A 17,471-nucleotide genomic window follows, 5' to 3' on the forward strand; every position below is an offset into this window, starting at 1 on the left:
TTAGTGTCAAATGTTGGCCATGTATTATTCTTCAACTGTTTTAGAGGTTGTACAGGTATATATATATATATATATGTAGTCATCTCCTACCATATTACAGGGATACATAAATTGTTCACCAGGGATAGATTCAATAAATTTATTAACTTGTAAAGTAGGAGATGATTACAGAGATGTACAATTTTTCATCTGTTTCAGGGATGTATATATATGTGTAGTCTATATTCCTAGCATTGTGGCTGTACGCATAAATTGTTCATAAGGGGTAGTTTCATCCAATTTTTTAACTTGTAAAATTAAAAAGGTCCACTAAATGTTCAAAGGGCAATTTGGTCAATTTTTCATGCCAGTTGGCTACATGGGGTGCCTTTGTTCACTTTTCAATCTTCAAGGGGTGTCATTGTCCAAAAAAGAGGTAAGTTATATCTGTGTGTCTTTTTGGCAAACCTAAAAGGGTGGTGTTGTACTTTACCCAAAAAGAAAAGAAAATAAAAGAAGCCAGGTTAGAGAAAAAAAAAAAAAAAAAAAAAAGAAGGGAAGGATAGGGAAGAGAGAGAATCAGAGGAGGGAGAAAAAAATGTGAAAAGAAATGAAAAAGATGAAAGAGAATGAGAGAAACAGAGAAGAGAGAAATGGAGGAGAAAGAAATGAGGGTTTTGTTTGAGTGGATTAATGGGTTAAGATTACTTACTTTTAACCCATCATTGACCATGAAATTGTATAAGTACCTATTTTTTATCCATTGTTATCCACTCACTTAAATTTGAGTGCCCAAATAATTTAATTTTAGTGAGCGGATTTTAACGGTTTAATGGATTTTGACTTAAATTGCCACCCCTAACATAAACATGAAATCAGTTACATTCAAGCTCTATAATAAGAAGGGAGGAAAATAAGAGAAATACATAGGAACTTTAATTCCCTTCTTTGTGAATGATTTTGAGTGAAAATTTATCCCTATGAGATAACAAGAATTGAATATCTTTAATCAACTGTTTCTCATGAACGATCAATTTTCAATACCAAGTGAACAATGATTAATGTAAGAACCCAACTTTTAATGCAAAGAGAGTTAAAATTTGATATTCTCTTAGTTTTCTTTTTCCTATAGATTTGGATATTTTTTTGAAAGTTTTTGACTACTTTTCTACTTTTGAGACTGAATAATTGTTTTGTTATTTACAACGCAAAGTAATTAATCCAAAACTTTTCAAACCCTTTTCTAACCGGATTTCCAAGATTTGAGTACAGATTGAAGTTGAGTTAAATGTCACGTTGAGATAAAGTTTATTTAAGAAGCCTTCAATCCAACTATCTTTAAATAAAATAATAATAAGGCAAAAGTGTAAACAACCCCCCGAACTATTACAAATCGGCATTTTACCCCCTATACTACAAAAATGAACAAGTTAGTACCACAACTATCACAAATCGTTCTTTAACTAAAAAAAAGAAAAACTATCACAAATCGTGCAAATTAACCCCTGAAACTCAATTCTGGCTACTTTCCAACCCACAATGTCAGCACGTGACTGTCATTTTCTTTTAATTCCGAAATTACCCTGAAAAATTACCGTTGTAACCCTTTGCCTGTAAATGAACCCATCTGTTCATTTTTCTTCTTCCATCTAGCCTCTAATCTGCTCCACCTTTGCACCAAACACTAAAACAAATTTGAAGAACAAAGTATAAGGTAAGACATACATATATATATGTGTGTGTGTGTGTGTTTTTCTGTATTTTATATATATATATATATATATATATATATATATATATATATATATATTATCATATATATATACGTGTGTATTAAAGAAGGAGAGATGAAGATCCATTTAAGCTTGTAGAGAAAGAGAGAGACAGCGGCAATTATGGATAATACTCCAAAACTATCAGTACTGGAGCATAGTTGATAAAAATCGTGGCCGCAATGTGAATATAATTGTGTGCAGGGATTGGTATCTCTTTAGGAGTATATCGTCGGCGATAAAAAGCTCTCTCAGCTACAATCAGAGGTAGATTGCGAGGTTGGGTATGGCTAAAGACCTTGGAGACATGTTGGGCTGGTAGTTTGTGTTAAGTCTTTGCCTCTATGGGCTGCTCTTTTCGTTGGTGCTCTGCATAATTTAGTTAGGTATGGTTGCAGATCTGCCATCTCGTTGGTGAGGTTGTGCGTGTGTGAAAAGCATCGCCTACAGCAACTATGTGGAAGTAGACGTTGGAGGCACGTGGCAGAACAGGTGGCCACAGTTGAAGGCCATGTCGGAAAGTTGCCTTGATACCGGTGAAGTTAGTGGCGACGGTGATTGATGAGGGAAGAAGCAAATTAGTGTGGCAGAGGTTGCCCCTACGCTGGTAGTGATGACGATCTAAAGCGCCATGAGGTGATTTAGGACTTCCGTGGTGACCACTGTTATCGGCAAATGAGTCATCGATGGCGACAGTGATTGGATTACTGTGTCAGCGTATGAGAGTCTGCCACGGTTACTTGAAAACTGAGTGTGTATCACATGAGCGGCATTGAGGGTATTTCATGTTTATTATTTATTTTCGTATTTTTTTTTTCTTAATTACAATGGGTAGTTTTGTAAATCTACAATGAGGTCGACTGAAAAGTGGCCGGAATTGCGTCTCAAGGGTTAATTTGCACGATTTGGATAGTTATGGTACTGACTTGTTCATTTTTGTAGTACAGGAAGGTAAAATGTCAATTTGTGATAGTTCAAAGGGGTTGTTTGCACTTTTGCCTAATAATAACATTACAAACATGTATATGAAGTAGATAAAAGATAATGAAAGTCTTAATCACTTTTATATATTGTAACTTGTTTTTGGATATCCAAGATGAAAAGGAAAGGAAATTAAAATGAGTTAAAAAAAAAAAAAAAATTGAAAAAGGGAAACAATTTAATTTTTTTTTTTTTTTAGCAAGAATGTTGGGGATTAGTGTTTCATTGTTAGAGGGGAAGGGGAGGGTGCACAAAGGGAACCAAAAAGGGCAAAAAAAAAAAATGTAAATTAAAAAACTAAAACACTAAGAGGGGTGACATTATGTCCATTTCATATAAAGAAAATATAATTTAATCATCTACTAATCACATTATTTCATATATCAAAACTTCAAATTAAAACTTGCACGGACAACTAATAAGTTTTTGAGAATCAGTCTAATCCAAGTCTCAGAAAGTAAAACTTAAATTTGTAATTACTGATGTAATTTATAAACAGTTGCGTGTATTCAAAATTTATAAATCATCTTAGAGTTTACTCCGACAAAGTTTTTCTAAAATGAAAAAGGAAAAGGAAAAGAAAAATAAAAAATCAACTTAATTGTATCACATCTGACTCCAAATCTCTCTATTAAAGTGAAGTACATGTGTACCAAAAAATTGGCCGACAGACCTACATTCGCATTCTTAAGTAATACAGTAGATAACTACAACTGCAATAGTACGGTCTCAGACTACTCAATACACTCGCACTTCACTAGGCCCCCCACGTGTGGTTCAACATTAATCCATGAAAGCCAAGTAGACAAGAAGAATAGAACAACTGTACATTACAAGAAGAAAGAAATTAAAGTCACTAAGTGGGTGAGATGAGACGCGATGAGAGAGAGAACAACAACACTTACCATACCCAGTTCAAAAAGAGAGACTAGAGAGAGAAAGTGTAGAGATATGAAAAGCTCAGAAAAAAGTGGGGGAGGGCCAGCAGAAAAGCAAGAAAATTTGGGGGAAAAGTTGAAGCTTGGAGTGTTGGTGGGGAAAAGAGGGGGACAAACCACTCCAGTAGCGGCTGGTGGTGCGCAGGATAGCATCATCATTAATACTAATAAAGCACATCCTCAGCCTCTGCCTCAGCTTCAGCCTCCTCACACAGTCTCTGCTAGAAAACTCGCTGCCACTCTTTGGGAGCTCGATCATTACCACCTTCCCCTCTCTAAAATGCACCACGGTGTTAATGGTCCCCCTCCTAGGCTGCGCCGCCTCCACCACCACCACCACCACCACCACCTTTACAAGGACCAGGGCCTCGACCTCCCCTCCACCGCCACCATTTTACCCGATCCTCCACCTAGCTCCCCTGACGTGGTACAATTCTTCTTTCTTACATTTACATACATATATGTATATGTGATTATACATATATTTGTGTGGGTATTGATCGATTGGGTTCTTTGTAATTTTGGGTTTGTCCAATTGGGGGTTTGGTGATTTTCTTGCAATTAATTTGTATTAAATTTTGTAAATGATTATTTGTTTTGATTATTCTGTTTTGGGTTGCTTTTGTTGTTGAGTTCAATCAATTGTTGATTATATCTTTTAATTTGTAAAATTATTGTGTTTATAGGGTTGTTGCTATAATTAATAATTGCAATGTTTTCGTGGTGATTTTGTTTCATTTGCCATTATACACATCACACACATGTTTTCTTGTTCATATGTGTTTGTTGTTACCTATTTACTTTTTATTTTAGTTGCTACTTTTTGTTTTGTTTTTGGATATTATTGTGTTTGACCATCCCATTTGTTTGTTGTTAATTGAGTTTATTCTTGTCTGTTCTCTTTTGGCACTAATTGATTTTGTTCCCAGGTTTGTTACAGTTTATACATTCTTCAGATATTTTTGTAACTTTCAAATTTTGATTTGAGGTGACATATAACTCTTGAATCGCCTTTTGCTATTATGCTTTCACTATAAATTCACATTCTGTTACTTATACATCCTTGAATGATTATATTAGGTATGAATTATATAGAAGTTACATGGGGTGAGTGATGAGGATTGTTTAGTTGGTTTGTTTATCGGAATTAACTCCGTGCTTTGGAAATTCACTAATGTTTTGTATCATCCATGAAAGTTGGAACTTCTAAGATATTCTGCTTTGGTGCTTCCTCTCATCTCTCTACTAAATTTTTTGTTGATTTCTCCTAGCAGCCGGGGAGTGCAAGCAGTTTGAGGAGGCATGTTGCCGCTTCACTAATGCAACATCATCGATCAATTGAAAGGAGCAATCATGCTAGACAACCTGTATCTCCTGCAAGTTATGGCAGTTCTATGGAGGTAATAGCATTGTATTTCTTTCACGATAAACTGGCCATTATTTATTTATTTTTTAATAAATCAATTCAGGGAGAATACAAGAGCAATAGTCATTTCCAATTAAATTACAATTGGTCTTGTCCTAGCATTTTTTGATCCGATTCTACACTGAATCTAATTTAAGTAGAATTAGGCAGAGTGACTGAGAGATGATTCCTGCATGCAATGAGAATGCATGGGATTGAATTGGCTGAGATTAATAGGTCACCGGCTCAATGTATCTTATCCTAGGTAACCATCCATATGGAATAGGCAACAGTGTTAACTAAGGATGATCTCATGTTTTCTGATGCTCATATTTTTGCAAGGATGTAGTACTTTTAAATGCTACGTAAAAGACATCACTTATTGTAATAATCCTTCTCTAAATTAAATTTATCTATTAATTTGTAATAAGCCACACAAATCATGTTACCTGACATGCTTTTACTCATTTACAAGCAGTTCTAGTTTACCTTTTAAACGTCCATCGTTTGCTAAAACTTATGTACTCTTGTTCCTGTTACATGGGTTTCAGCTGGCACCCTACAACCCTGCTGTCACTCCTACCAGTTCTTTAGACTTTAAGGGAAGGATTGGTGAGACGGGTTATAGCCTCAAAACATCTACGGAACTGCTAAAAGTATTAAATCGAATATGGAGCCTGGAGGAACAGCATACATCGAATATGTCACTGGTGAAAGCATTGAAAAGGGAGCTAGATCATGCCCGTGCACGGATCAAAGAGTTGGTTCGAGATCAGCAAGCTGATAGGCATGAGAGAGATGAATTAATGAAGCAAATTGCAGAAGATAAAGTAGCTAGGAAGAGCAAGGAGCATGATCGGATCAGTGCTGCCATTCAGTCTGTGAGGGATGAACTGGAAGACGAGAGGAAGTTGAGGAAACGCTCTGAGGGTCTGCACAGGAAGTTAGCTCGGGAGCTTTATGATGTTAAGACTTCTCTTGCTAATGCTTTGAAAGAGCTGGAAAGGGAGAGAAAATCACGGAAGCTATTGGAAGACCTTTGTGATGAGTTTGCTTGGGAAATAAAAGATTATGAACAAGAGGTGCATGCTTTGAAACAGAAATCTGACAAAGATTGGGCAGACAGGGCTGATCGTGATCGGTTGATTCTCCATATATCTGAATCATGGCTTGATGAAAGAATGCAGATGAAACAAAATGGTTTAGGTGAAAAAAATTCAATAATAGACAAATTGAGCTCTGAAATAGAGACCTTTCTAAAAGCTAAACGAACTAGTAATCCAACGATTAATGATAATTTGGTGACAAGGGGTCCCAACCTTCGCCGAAATTCTATGGAATCCATTCCTCTAAATGTGGCTGTTAGTGCTCCTCAAGATGTGGATGACGAAGAAGATTCTGCAGACAGTGATTCACATTGTTTTGAGCTAAACAAACCAAGTTCTGGTGACATCAAATCACATGGAGATGAAGCTGAGGAAAGTCATATAGATGAAATGGTGAAACCAAATCAAACAAAGAAAAAGCTTGCATCTCGTGAAACAATAAAAGGTCGTAACATTACCAACTTGCAGGTGAAGTTTGAAGAACAGATGGCTAGGGCCACATCACGTAACGAGAATGTATCTCAGGTTGTGGATAAAGAACAGAGGAGAACTGGAGAACGGAACCCTGCTGAAACAAGCATTTCTAGGAAGTCTGAAATTTGTGAAGCTACAGAAGAGGGCGATTATGAAAGAAAGAATAAATCTGAGGGAACCCACAGATTGGACTCACAGAATGTTATCGACAACTTAATAAGAAGTCAGCTATTGTTATCGGAGTCTGCGAATGTGCATCATGAAAATGAATACAGAGTAGCTTCTTGTGGCAACCCTGAGTGGAGGAGAACTGCCAGCCCAGTAAGACAATGGACAGCTAGACTCCCATCCCAGGATCTTGACATATCTGAGTCATCTTCAAAATTGCCCGTGGACTTAAAAGAGAATACTTTGAAGGCAAAGCTACTTGAAGCGAGGACAAGGGGTCAGCGCTCGCGCTCTCGTTTAAAAGCTTCAAGAGTTTCCTCCTAGATTATGTGATTCAGTTAGCTTGAGAGTAAGTTTCTATTATTAGGCTCTCATGGGATATATTCGGGCTTGACTTCCCCACTGAGAATTTGCGTTTTGTGAATATTGGCCAAGGTACATTTTGAATTCAACTCGTTGTATTAAAATTATAGCCGTCTTCCTTTTACTGTAATTTTTGGAATTGAATTCTGTACACCCAGTGTCGGTATAATAGCTAAAAGATCAGATGGGAGTCTGAGAATTTCGATAGTTTTGAGTTCTTTAGCTTTCTGGTATTTGCTTTAGGTTGAAATCCACTTCATTTCTTTCTGTAACTTGATGTGGAAGTGGTTATGCTACGCATGTCTTTCATCTTATATTCATGCATATAAATGAGTGATAACATGCCAATGTCACATACATAATGGTCACCTCACTCAATGTATTGGAACCCTATATTCTCACAATCACATTCTCCTTCTAATTCCCCCCCACCCCCACACCCCCCAAAAAAAAAAAAAAAAAATCTCTCTCCTTCTAAAGAGTAAATGCCTTATTGTACATGTTGTTTATTTATGTCTTTTTCTCTTGAGCTTTATGGAAGAGCTTAAAGGACAATTGCTTGGTGCACTGGGATTGTCAAGTGTGAGTTAGAATCTTAGAGGGGTCACTTTATGAACTGAAAGAGCTTTAAAAAGAAAGGACAAAGAATTAATGATCGGAACATTATCTTTTTCTTCTTTGGGTCATAAAGAGACAGCAAAGCACATCTGCTCATATTTCTTGTATCCAGATCTTAGTGTGAGCACTCAGCACAAATCTTAGTGAGTTTTAAGGTTATGGCAAGAATTTATTGGTCTGAATGTGCTTTGGGGCATGAATTATTTATAAGATTTTTGTGCAGTTAGCACTACTATGGAGTATAGACATGCTTTATTATGTTTAAATCTAACCTATATTGGAGGATGATTAGAAATTTGAATTCAAAATTGGAGTTAATTCTTTTATATAAACGAGAAGAACGAGAAGGGAGCTGAATGCCGTGCCCCACCGATTTGAAGGGAGGTTGTGCTACACAAGTGACATGCGAGCCCTAAGGAGGACTCTCTATGTTGTCGCATGACGTGTAGGGATGGATTCTGGAATCTTCCACACTTGTGGAGAGAATTGTGGAGTGCTGAGAGAGTTATCAGAATTTTGGTGTATTGGAGTCTTTATACAGATTTTTGAGTTTAGGGATTTGTAGAAGATTAGGATTAAATATGTAGGATATTTGGGTGGAGAGATAGAGAGTAAGTCATAGCCATTTACGGTGGTGCATCTTAGTGGTCCACTAGAGAGGATACTCTAGAAACGGTGGGGTTGTTGTTGGTAGTGCATCTTAGTGGTCCACTAGAGATGATAGGCTACATAGGATAGGATGAGAGTGATCCCAATATATTAATCCGGTTGATTTTGTTATTTTAAACGTGTTGGTTGATCTTGAAATGCTACTTTCTTACTTTTGGATATCCATGTCCAAACACAAGCCACACATTAATGCCCTCACAATTTAAAAGTTTAAAAGTTATGTTTCATAAGTTGAATTTATGAGTTAAACTATCCAATTTATTTAATTAAAATCCTATTAGGTAAGACCAAACATGTAATGAATTATAGAAAAAAGCTGCCAATAACATTAATTAGGTTAATTATTGATTTATAGTCGATAACGCAATTTACTGTTAAACTCAAATGCACAGAGAGTTCTGTGATCAAATAATTGAAATGTGAAATAAAGATTTTACCTTTTTTGTTGGACTTAAAAAGATGTTACGCAGTATTTTATTAGTTATTAATTTATTATTATTATTATTATTATTTGTTTTTAATGCCAAACACTCATTTGGGTTATCCTGCCATTGAGCTGGTATGAGCCTTGACATATTTTGTGGTTGAAAGGACCATATCAACTATGAAGTGATTTTTTTTTCGAACTTGGACAAAATAGATTAACTTAGAGCTTACTTATGAATGTATGATCAGTCAACCATCGAATGTATGATCAGTCAGCCATCGAATGTATGTCATTTGAAGAATCACCATTAGAGTTTATCGTTGTCTTGTGAATAAATGGGAGTATCTCCTTCCTGAAGTTGAGTAACGTCAACTGAAACACGAAAAACCTAGAATGTCACTGTTACATTGACAAAAATAATATCTAACAACGAACACATACAAAATGAAGTTGGCTTTGATAGCTCAATAGTACTCTAAAATCATTACATCAAGAATGGAAACATTGCTTCCATTTGCGGCCCCCAAGGGTTCATCCCGGTAACTCGGAAACTTCGACAGTGCTGCAATGGAGTGGGTTTGGGCAGAAGGGAGGAGTTGCCGTTGAAGAAGGTGGTCTTCAAACAACTTTAACTTTCCTCCATAGCTATCCATACCAGCAGCCTCTGTGTGTCTGAGCATGTGTGGTTGAACTTATTCAGGACTCAGGAGCACCTTTATCTTTTATTTTTAACCCCATGAGCCCTAAATTGTTGGTATCAGAAGTGACACTTAGCAATCCGACTATTATTTACTTGGACCATTTCATCCATAGCCCACCCAGCTTTGGTTGGCCACACAGTCCAAAATTTAGCTGATATACAGATTTGACCACAATCTATAGCCCACCCGTTTTACAGACAGATTCACTTAATGGTAAGTGTAAACTCCAGTCATTTAATCCGAAAACTTCAACGGTTGGTACAAACCAAGTTAAATTATTGATGGTGCTGCTTACCCACTCTTATAATCTTTAGGTGTAGCATTGCCTTTTGAAAATTAGGTTGTTATTGATTCACATAATTTCTTTTCACATGCCCTTAGATTCCACCAAACGACTGTTCCAATTCAATAGGGCTGTTGTAATAGCTCTTTTTGTTGCTTCCAAAACACTTTTCTTAAGTGGTTTCAATTGGTTATACAAAGGCATGCATTCAAGCTATTTTAAATTGCAATTTTGGGTACAAAGGAGGAGTTTATTGAAAAAGGAAAAAAAAAAAAAAAAATACATGGGTCACACAGATGATCAAAAAGAAAAGGAAAATGCTGATAAACATATCGCTTCAAGTCCTTAACAATTTGGAAGTATTCTTTATACGAATAGTCTCTCAAATCTTTTTATTGTTATTATTTTATATTTTAGGAATTCTTGTCACTTAAATTTTCCGTAGGCTAGTGCTGTCTCATGTTAATGTCCCATGTTAAATCCATGTACTCTCGTGAATTTATATGTGCTCGTTGCTTCAAGATCGTGCCTTTAATAGTCCTCTTTTGCCATGGAAAAAACATTAACACAACTGAATTGGCTACTTAAACACTATTCTTAAAACAATGACATAACCTCTTGAGATAAGTTCAAAAAGACTAAAAGAGATCATGAAATAGTCACTTCACACGAGCGCAAACTCCATCTAGTTTTTGTTTTCTGAAATTTACAGTAATAACGTCCTAAACAAACAGATAATTGAGCTGCATAATAACAAATATAATGCAAGTCACAAAGAGCACTATAGAGTGGACCGAAAGTAACAAAATCAAAATCACAGAGAGTGGAAACGAGAGAGAAGGCACAGAACATGAAGGCAATACTCATTTAGAAGAATTGTATGATTTAGATTATAATAACTAAGAACGCTAATAGAAATGAGATCAACCAATCATTAGTACATTACTCCTTTGAGATTTTCCTTACATTGACAACTTTAATACATATTTAGCTAAAATGGTTTGAAACATTGATCCTAGGGAATATAGGAAAATCAAAGCTTTATGAAACCAGTAATGACAAAAAGCTGTCACTAGTTTTTGTTAAAGATGGACCATACCAGTGAGCTGTTGTATTTCTCTTTTTTCTTTTTTTCAGCAAATGAAAATTATATATGGAAAGGATTTAAAAAAGAGCATAGTGAGAAGTTGGATTTTGAGAAAAGGGAGTCTTAGAGCTTGTATCCATGTTTAGCATAGTGCAAGCTAATGTAGACAAGTTGAAACACAATAAAGAATTCAAACAAACACAAGTTCATTTTTGAAACATTGTCCTCCAAAGCGATTCTGCTTTATTGCTTTTTGTTTGTATAAATATGATGCATAGCATTAAATCCGATGTTTAAAATTTGTAAATACCAAAATAAAATTGCTCACATAGCTAATTATTTCAAATTACGGCTACATAAGTTACAAATTTCATTTCTTTCACTGAATCTACGTCTCCGAGCACACTGAAACTACAACACGAAGAGAGTACAGAAACATTAGCTGACTGACTTGAGAATTTCTAACCCCGCTCACCTTGAACCTTGAAACATTTGTGTTGTCTCATCCGCAAAAATGGACATTTCTGAAAATTTATTATTCTAGCCTCAAAGCTCTGCTATCATTGTTCAAGTCGACATTAATTACCTGTGACGGTCAGTTCTTCATTCACCTTCTTTAATGAAAAACAATACTTAGAAATTGAAGGTAATGTTGATGTTTGATCGCTAAATAGTGTGTGATAAATATGCAACCTGATAGCACTTACATTGGAGATATCTATCCACAAATCAAGGGTCTTGAGAGCTTCACCAGATAACAGTGTCTCACGAGCCAAGTCTACTCCTTCTGCGAGTGTGTTTACACGTCCACTGACTAAGAGAGCTGCTGCTGCATTTAACACCTGAATGATTTTTTTTGAAAAATTAATAAATATTTGAAAGATATGAAATTTTACATTGGTATCTTGTATTGTGTCTATTTTTTTTACCCTAATTTAAATTAGTGTCTATTTAACTATCCTTTAACATGTTGATGGGCTTGATTATTCAGACAATATTCAGCAACACCAATCAAATTTGCAAACAAGGTAGGATCACATCAAAGCATGGAAAGAAATAGCATCTAATCTTGAATTGCTAAATTTAAATCAAGATAAAGTGGTTTATTCATTCCAAGAGAAGAAGGATTACGGAGATCTTCAGGGTACAGTTAACCTAAGTTATAGTTGTACCTAAGTTTATTTTAACTTTTAATGACCAATTAATAATCGTGTGCTACTACAAAATTTTCGATTATCACTTCTCCAAAACAATTGTTAAACTTGGGAATAGTGAATAATCACCAATGACCTTGAATCCATTCCTGACTAAAAATGGTGGCAAGGCAACGAAAAGGAACTGTTCCACAAGAATAATAAAACTAATTCAAAATGTCAGATAAAAAGCACAATGGACTGGTTTAATTTGTCATATTCGAAAAACAATTTAGTAAATATTTACACATTAGCTGAGCTGAATCAAAGTAAAAAATGTTTGGTTAATTTGATGACAATTGTAGAGGGGGGTGGTGTAGAGAGAGTAAATTAAATTGAGAACAGGACTAAGACAATGAGGAAACTTACAAATGCATCAGCCACGGGCCCTCTCATTCCTGATAGCACACTCTTTAGTATCTCTGCATTATACTCTGGGCCTCCACCTCGTAAGCTATCCAGTGTACAGCGAGAAATTCCCAACTCCACTATCCAATAAACAAGCCGATTAAAAAAAATATTTGATCACATAATACAATCTCTAAAATTGTTATTATTATTTAAGAGACAAACATGAAAAAGTGATTCATCACTACTTGCCAGCAAGCTTCATCCCTGCACCATATGACTTAACAACTTGCACTCAGTCGCGGGTAAGCATTAGCAAATCGATTGTCCGAATAAATGAAAATTTATGAACTTATTTCAAGATAGTGATGAGATTGTTACATGGATCAAACGAGAACTTCTCAATGTTGTCTGAAGTAACGTCAAGAACTATCCCGGGACCTGTCCACGCCAGTTCAGATATTTTGTGTGAATACATTAGATAGTAAACTTTACGCATAAAATTAAAAATGTAGAAATGTGAAGACAGGAGCTTATTGGAAACAAGAAACTAAAGTTCAATGACACCTGCAAGCAAACATTTCCTGTAATATCAAGAAGGAACTGTACTTACCAAGAGGACTCATTTCGTCCAGGCCCTCTGAGTGCACAACTAATGCTCTTTTCATGCCAAATCTTTGGAGTGCTTTTGCCATTTTATAGACCTATCCAAAGAGCAAATTATTCTACTGTCAGAATTATATATATATGTAGGGAAGAATTTCAAGAACCACATGCAACAAGTTCCAAAAATTTATAGCCTAAACATCAAATAAAACAACACATATTTATGCATACAACCATAATATCATTTATATATAACTTATTGATAAGGAATTATTGCCATCTGCAATTACTGAACTGAATGAAACATAATGGGTCAGTTCCACACACTCTTTAGCTGTAAGACAGGACAGTTATCTTATTTCTCATAATGCAAATCATCTTCTCTCTCCAGGAGAGAAACAAGAGCATCTCGATCAGAGTAAGATAACAAGTCTGCCATTCTACATTTAGCCTGCAGCAAGAGTGCTGATCTTGACTTGATCAAAGATACAGATATCAATCATTTATATAGAATCTTTGAAGACCAGTTAGAGAAAACCTTCCGATAACATAAATAGCAAATTTCATAGATTTAATAAAACTCCTGAGTAAATAATCAAGAAGGATTCCCCAAGGTTGTACAATCACATCATTGTCACCTAATTTCAGCAAGCTGGAAAGCATTCATAAACTTCACCTTTTGATTCATCTAAATTATAACAGTGCTTTGTCATGTACACCCAGGGAAATGTGAGATTGGACAACATTAACAGGCAACAAGGTTAGGGAAATGTGAGATTGGACAACATTAACCAGAAACAAGCTACAATTATTAATCGTATATACGTGTGACCAGAAAATTTTCAATGTATTGACTTCTAAAACCAGCAAGGATTGACCATTCAGAGTAAGGAAACAGACCATCTCTGGGATGCTGTCAAAGGTCATGGGAGAGATGCATCAAATCAGAAATTGCATAGCCAAAAAAATCAACAGAGTACAGCTCCCCAAGGCCCATATATCTACATATATTAACAAGACCAAATCTGACATCCTGATGAAGTACTAAAAAGTAAAGCATCTTCAGAAAGCATAAATTGAGCAGAATCAATCTATGTACGCAGGTAATTACGATATTTTACTAGAGTTGCAACGCGCAGCAGAGTAACTGACCATGTCCTCTTTGTATACGCCAACAACAGCATAAGGTACTCGTGCTGGATTCAACATAGGGCCCAAGATATTGAATACAGTCTTCACTTTTAGCTTTTTCCTCACAGGACTGACAATTTTCATTGCTGGATGGTAGATCGGAGCCATCATAAAACCAATTCCTGCTTCTTTTACGCACCTTGTTATCCCCTGATTCCAAGAAAATAAAAAACAAGTGAACCAATATATGCATAGAGAACAATGGAGGCAAGGATTTGTATTCTTTTCACATCTTCAAAGAACTTGCATCACAAGCACATCAAAAAATGTTTGTCAGTTGTTATCGCTATGGAATTCAATACTTTAATTAACATTTCTGAGGGGGAGTCCCTTTCAAAAGGTCAAGATATGCTGATCACATGCAATTCATACGAAGAATTATGCTTCACTACTATAACCCAAAAGCAAGTCATGCTAATAGAATGCGATGCCCATGGGATTCTGAAAGGTGACTGCTTCTCTAGAGAAATGTGTTCTGTTGTATTTGAAATTTTATCAAATTAGTGAAAATTTATCCTTTTTTCCTTTTCTTTTTATTTTTATAAGTAGTGTAGTTTTATCCATTCAAGAAAAGAAATACAAAAAGGAAGTCAATGTCTGAGAAATTATCTGTTTAACAACCAGGCCAAGTGAACAGCCAGAAAAAGAAGAAGAAGAAGATTAAAGAGATAGAAACCAGTTTCCTGCTCATGAAGGCAAATCGGGGAGTGGGGGAAAAAAGTAAAAATTAAGATCTCAGATTCGGGTACACGTACTTTTTATTAAAGAATAATAGAGGTAACTGATCTCTGTTTAGTTTAGTGGTTAGTGTTAGGTAATTGTTCTTTGTTAAGTTTAGTGGTTAGTGTTGGCAATTGTTCTTTTTTAAGATAATGGACCAAAAATTATCCACAAGCAAGTATAAAATAGTGAAAGCATTTATGAACTGCAGAACAATGAGAGGTACAGCCTCAACTCAATTCAACAGATGTTTCTCCCAATTATTTGGCATTAAATACACGAGTCCTATTTGTCATTCTACTCTATATAGAGAGAGAAAGATAGAAAGCAGGAAGCATATAAGAGAGAAAGAGAGAGTGAAGAAAGATAGTTATTATTCAAAGCAAGAGTGAGAGTGAGGAGAAAGCAGAAAAAGATAAGAACTAGACAGGAACAGATGAAGTTGATAGTATATATCATTCAAGTTCTGCTGCAGTCAATAAATTAGTTATGCTTTCTGTGATATAATAAATGTGATTCACCAACCCCCAAAATTGATCATAGTACAGTGCAATTAATTCAGTTTCTCATCCATCCATAATATATAAAGTGCACATACCTCAGGATCTAAGTCGATTGCCACCCCTAGAGCCTCCAACACATCGGCACTTCCACACGCAGAAGAACTCGAACGATTCCCTTGCTACAGATTGAACAATAAAATTTTGGCATTTTATAAAAAAAACAACTAGAAATCACACCACCACAGATAGATTAAAAAGGTCATATCCATTGATGTAAAAAAAGTCACCTTTGCAACTTTTGCACCACAAGCGGCGGCAAGTATTGAAGCACCGGTGGAAATGTTCACCGTGTTCGCGCCATCACCGCCGGTTCCGACAATGTCGACCGCATTATCCAGTCCTTCAACCTTCTTAGCGTGCTTCATCATCGCCCTCGCCAATCCTACCACCTGATACATTGAAACCCTATAAGATATTTACTCCCCACAAAACTATGCCAACAATATACCACGCGCGCGCACATACATACTTACATACATACATATAGACTTGACTTACTTCTTCATAAGTCTCTCCTTTTGCTCTCAACAGCACAAGAAACGCACTTATCAATGTCTCATTAGCTTCATTCAGTAAGAAATCGAGAGACTGTTCGGCCTCAAGCTCAGACAAATCGACACGATTGATCAGAGATTCAATCAACTACAAAAAAAAAAAAAAAAAAAAAAAAAAAAGGGTCAAATCATGCGATGATCTCCAAAATCAAAATTGATAAAAGAATTGTAATCCGGTCCTGACCTGATTGACAGATGTTATGGTCGAACTTGAATTGTTATGAGCACTGGACAAACAGCACACTAAAGTTGTATATTTTCTATCATTTTCCCGAGAAATTGGTGCATTGAAGAAACAATTCCGGGACACAGGGCTCGGAGAAGATCGATGAATATATGCAGAAGAAGAAGAAGATGGAATTGTAGAATAGCACTGAAACAAAGCCATTATTGTCCCCGAACACAGACAACAAAGTACTTCTTCACCTTCTCAGTCAAAGAACAGTTATGAAGGTGTGTTATACTGTACATAAATAGGGTTTTACTATCACGTGTTTGGTTTGGTATTTGTGAAAATATACAAGGGTATTAATTGGAGCCCCACATTTCCTTCCTTTATTAGCAACAAAAAAATATTTAAATGCTGGTTCTTGGATTACGTCAATCCTCCGTTAATTTAGATCCAAAACTGTTCTTTTTTCGTGATTCAATTAAGAAAAAAAAAGTGAAACTAATTTAAAGTCAAATGAATATTTACAAAATAAAATTTTGAAATTATTTGGTTTGGAAGAAAAGAAAAAAAATCATTGCCAAAGTGTTAAGATTTACTTTATCTAATTAAAGCTAAATTTGATTCTAGTTTGTCTTTGGGGAAAGAAAAAAAAAAACCAATGTGTGAGTTAAAAAAAAAAAACTGAAGTTATGCATATAAAATAGGATAGCTAGTCTAAATTAATTTATCTTAAATAAATTTTATCTTATCTATTTGTTTGTAGAAAAAATTAAGTTATACAAAAACAAAATATTGTATTATCTAAACCGAATTTAAGGCTATGTTTGGTACAATGAATAAGAAAATAAAGATTTAGTTATAAGGGAAAATATATAAAATTAAAGGAGTGGGTAGTGTATGGTATTTGATTGATTAAATTGTATTTGGAGAAATAAATAAAAAGGAAACTTCTTTATTATCATATCATTTTTCATAAATTTTATATCTTATCGAAATAAATGTAAATCTGATATTAACAAAGTTTTATTAAAAATGTTAATTTTTTTTTTTTTTATTTCCTCCACTTTAAAAGGATAACAAAACCAACTCATCAAACTTTAATGTATTCTAAATCCCTCCATTTTCTTTATTTTTCTTTTAAAATTTTGTTCCA

General features: G+C 35.2%; 2 protein-coding genes across 4 annotated transcripts; one reads left to right on the forward strand and one right to left on the reverse strand.

Moving 5' to 3' along the window:
- Positions 1–3,555: 3,555 nt before the first annotated feature.
- Positions 3,556–7,393, forward strand: LOC132283864 (uncharacterized protein At5g41620-like). Its single transcript, XM_059785899.1, has 3 exons — positions 3,556–4,097; positions 4,945–5,070; positions 5,627–7,393. Exons 1-3 carry the CDS (start codon positions 3,612–3,614, stop codon positions 7,145–7,147), a joined length of 2,133 nt encoding a protein of 710 aa, XP_059641882.1. The 5' UTR covers positions 3,556–3,611; the 3' UTR covers positions 7,148–7,393.
- A 3,798-nt stretch (positions 7,394–11,191) lies between these two features.
- Positions 11,192–16,622, reverse strand: LOC132284338 (anthranilate phosphoribosyltransferase, chloroplastic-like). 3 transcript variants are annotated; one of them, XM_059786434.1, is made up of 10 exons: positions 16,331–16,622; positions 16,091–16,234; positions 15,820–15,981; positions 15,628–15,711; positions 14,271–14,459; positions 13,126–13,216; positions 12,894–12,953; positions 12,534–12,652; positions 11,679–11,813; positions 11,192–11,582 (listed from the first exon to the last, which is right to left on the reverse strand). In XM_059786434.1, exons 1-10 carry the CDS (start codon positions 16,532–16,534, stop codon positions 11,550–11,552), a joined length of 1,221 nt encoding a protein of 406 aa, XP_059642417.1. In that variant the 5' UTR covers positions 16,535–16,622; the 3' UTR covers positions 11,192–11,549. The 3 variants fall into 3 exon arrangements, with proteins under 3 accessions (XP_059642417.1, XP_059642415.1, XP_059642416.1); XM_059786432.1 differs by having other exon boundaries at positions 11,192–11,557; positions 16,331–16,621; XM_059786433.1 differs by having other exon boundaries at positions 11,192–11,585; positions 16,331–16,621.
- Positions 16,623–17,471: the final 849 nt, after the last annotated feature.

This window comes from Cornus florida, unplaced genomic scaffold (assembly GCF_030987335.1).
Source record: "Cornus florida cultivar Cherokee Brave unplaced genomic scaffold, ASM3098733v1 CherokeeBrave_3.0.0_Hap2_Chr11, whole genome shotgun sequence".
Taxonomy (NCBI): domain Eukaryota; kingdom Viridiplantae; phylum Streptophyta; class Magnoliopsida; order Cornales; family Cornaceae; genus Cornus; species Cornus florida.

Coding starts and splice junctions, on each gene's coding strand:
- LOC132283864 (XM_059785899.1), top strand. CDS start 3,612: ATGAGAGAGAGAACAACAACACTTACCATACCCAGTTCAAAAAGAGAG. Junction 4,098..4,944: donor CACCTAGCTCCCCTGACGTG/GTACAATTCTTC, acceptor TTCTCCTAGCAG/CCGGGGAGTGCAAGCAGTTT. Junction 5,071..5,626: donor GTTATGGCAGTTCTATGGAG/GTAATAGCATTG, acceptor CATGGGTTTCAG/CTGGCACCCTACAACCCTGC.
- LOC132284338 (XM_059786432.1), bottom strand. CDS start 16,534: ATGGCTTTGTTTCAGTGCTATTCTACAATTCCATCTTCTTCTTCTTCT. Junction 15,982..16,090: donor AAGGAGAGACTTATGAAGAA/GTAAGTCAAGTC, acceptor TCAATGTATCAG/GTGGTAGGATTGGCGAGGGC. Junction 14,460..15,627: donor CAATCGACTTAGATCCTGAG/GTATGTGCACTT, acceptor TCTTGGAATCAG/GGGATAACAAGGTGCGTAAA.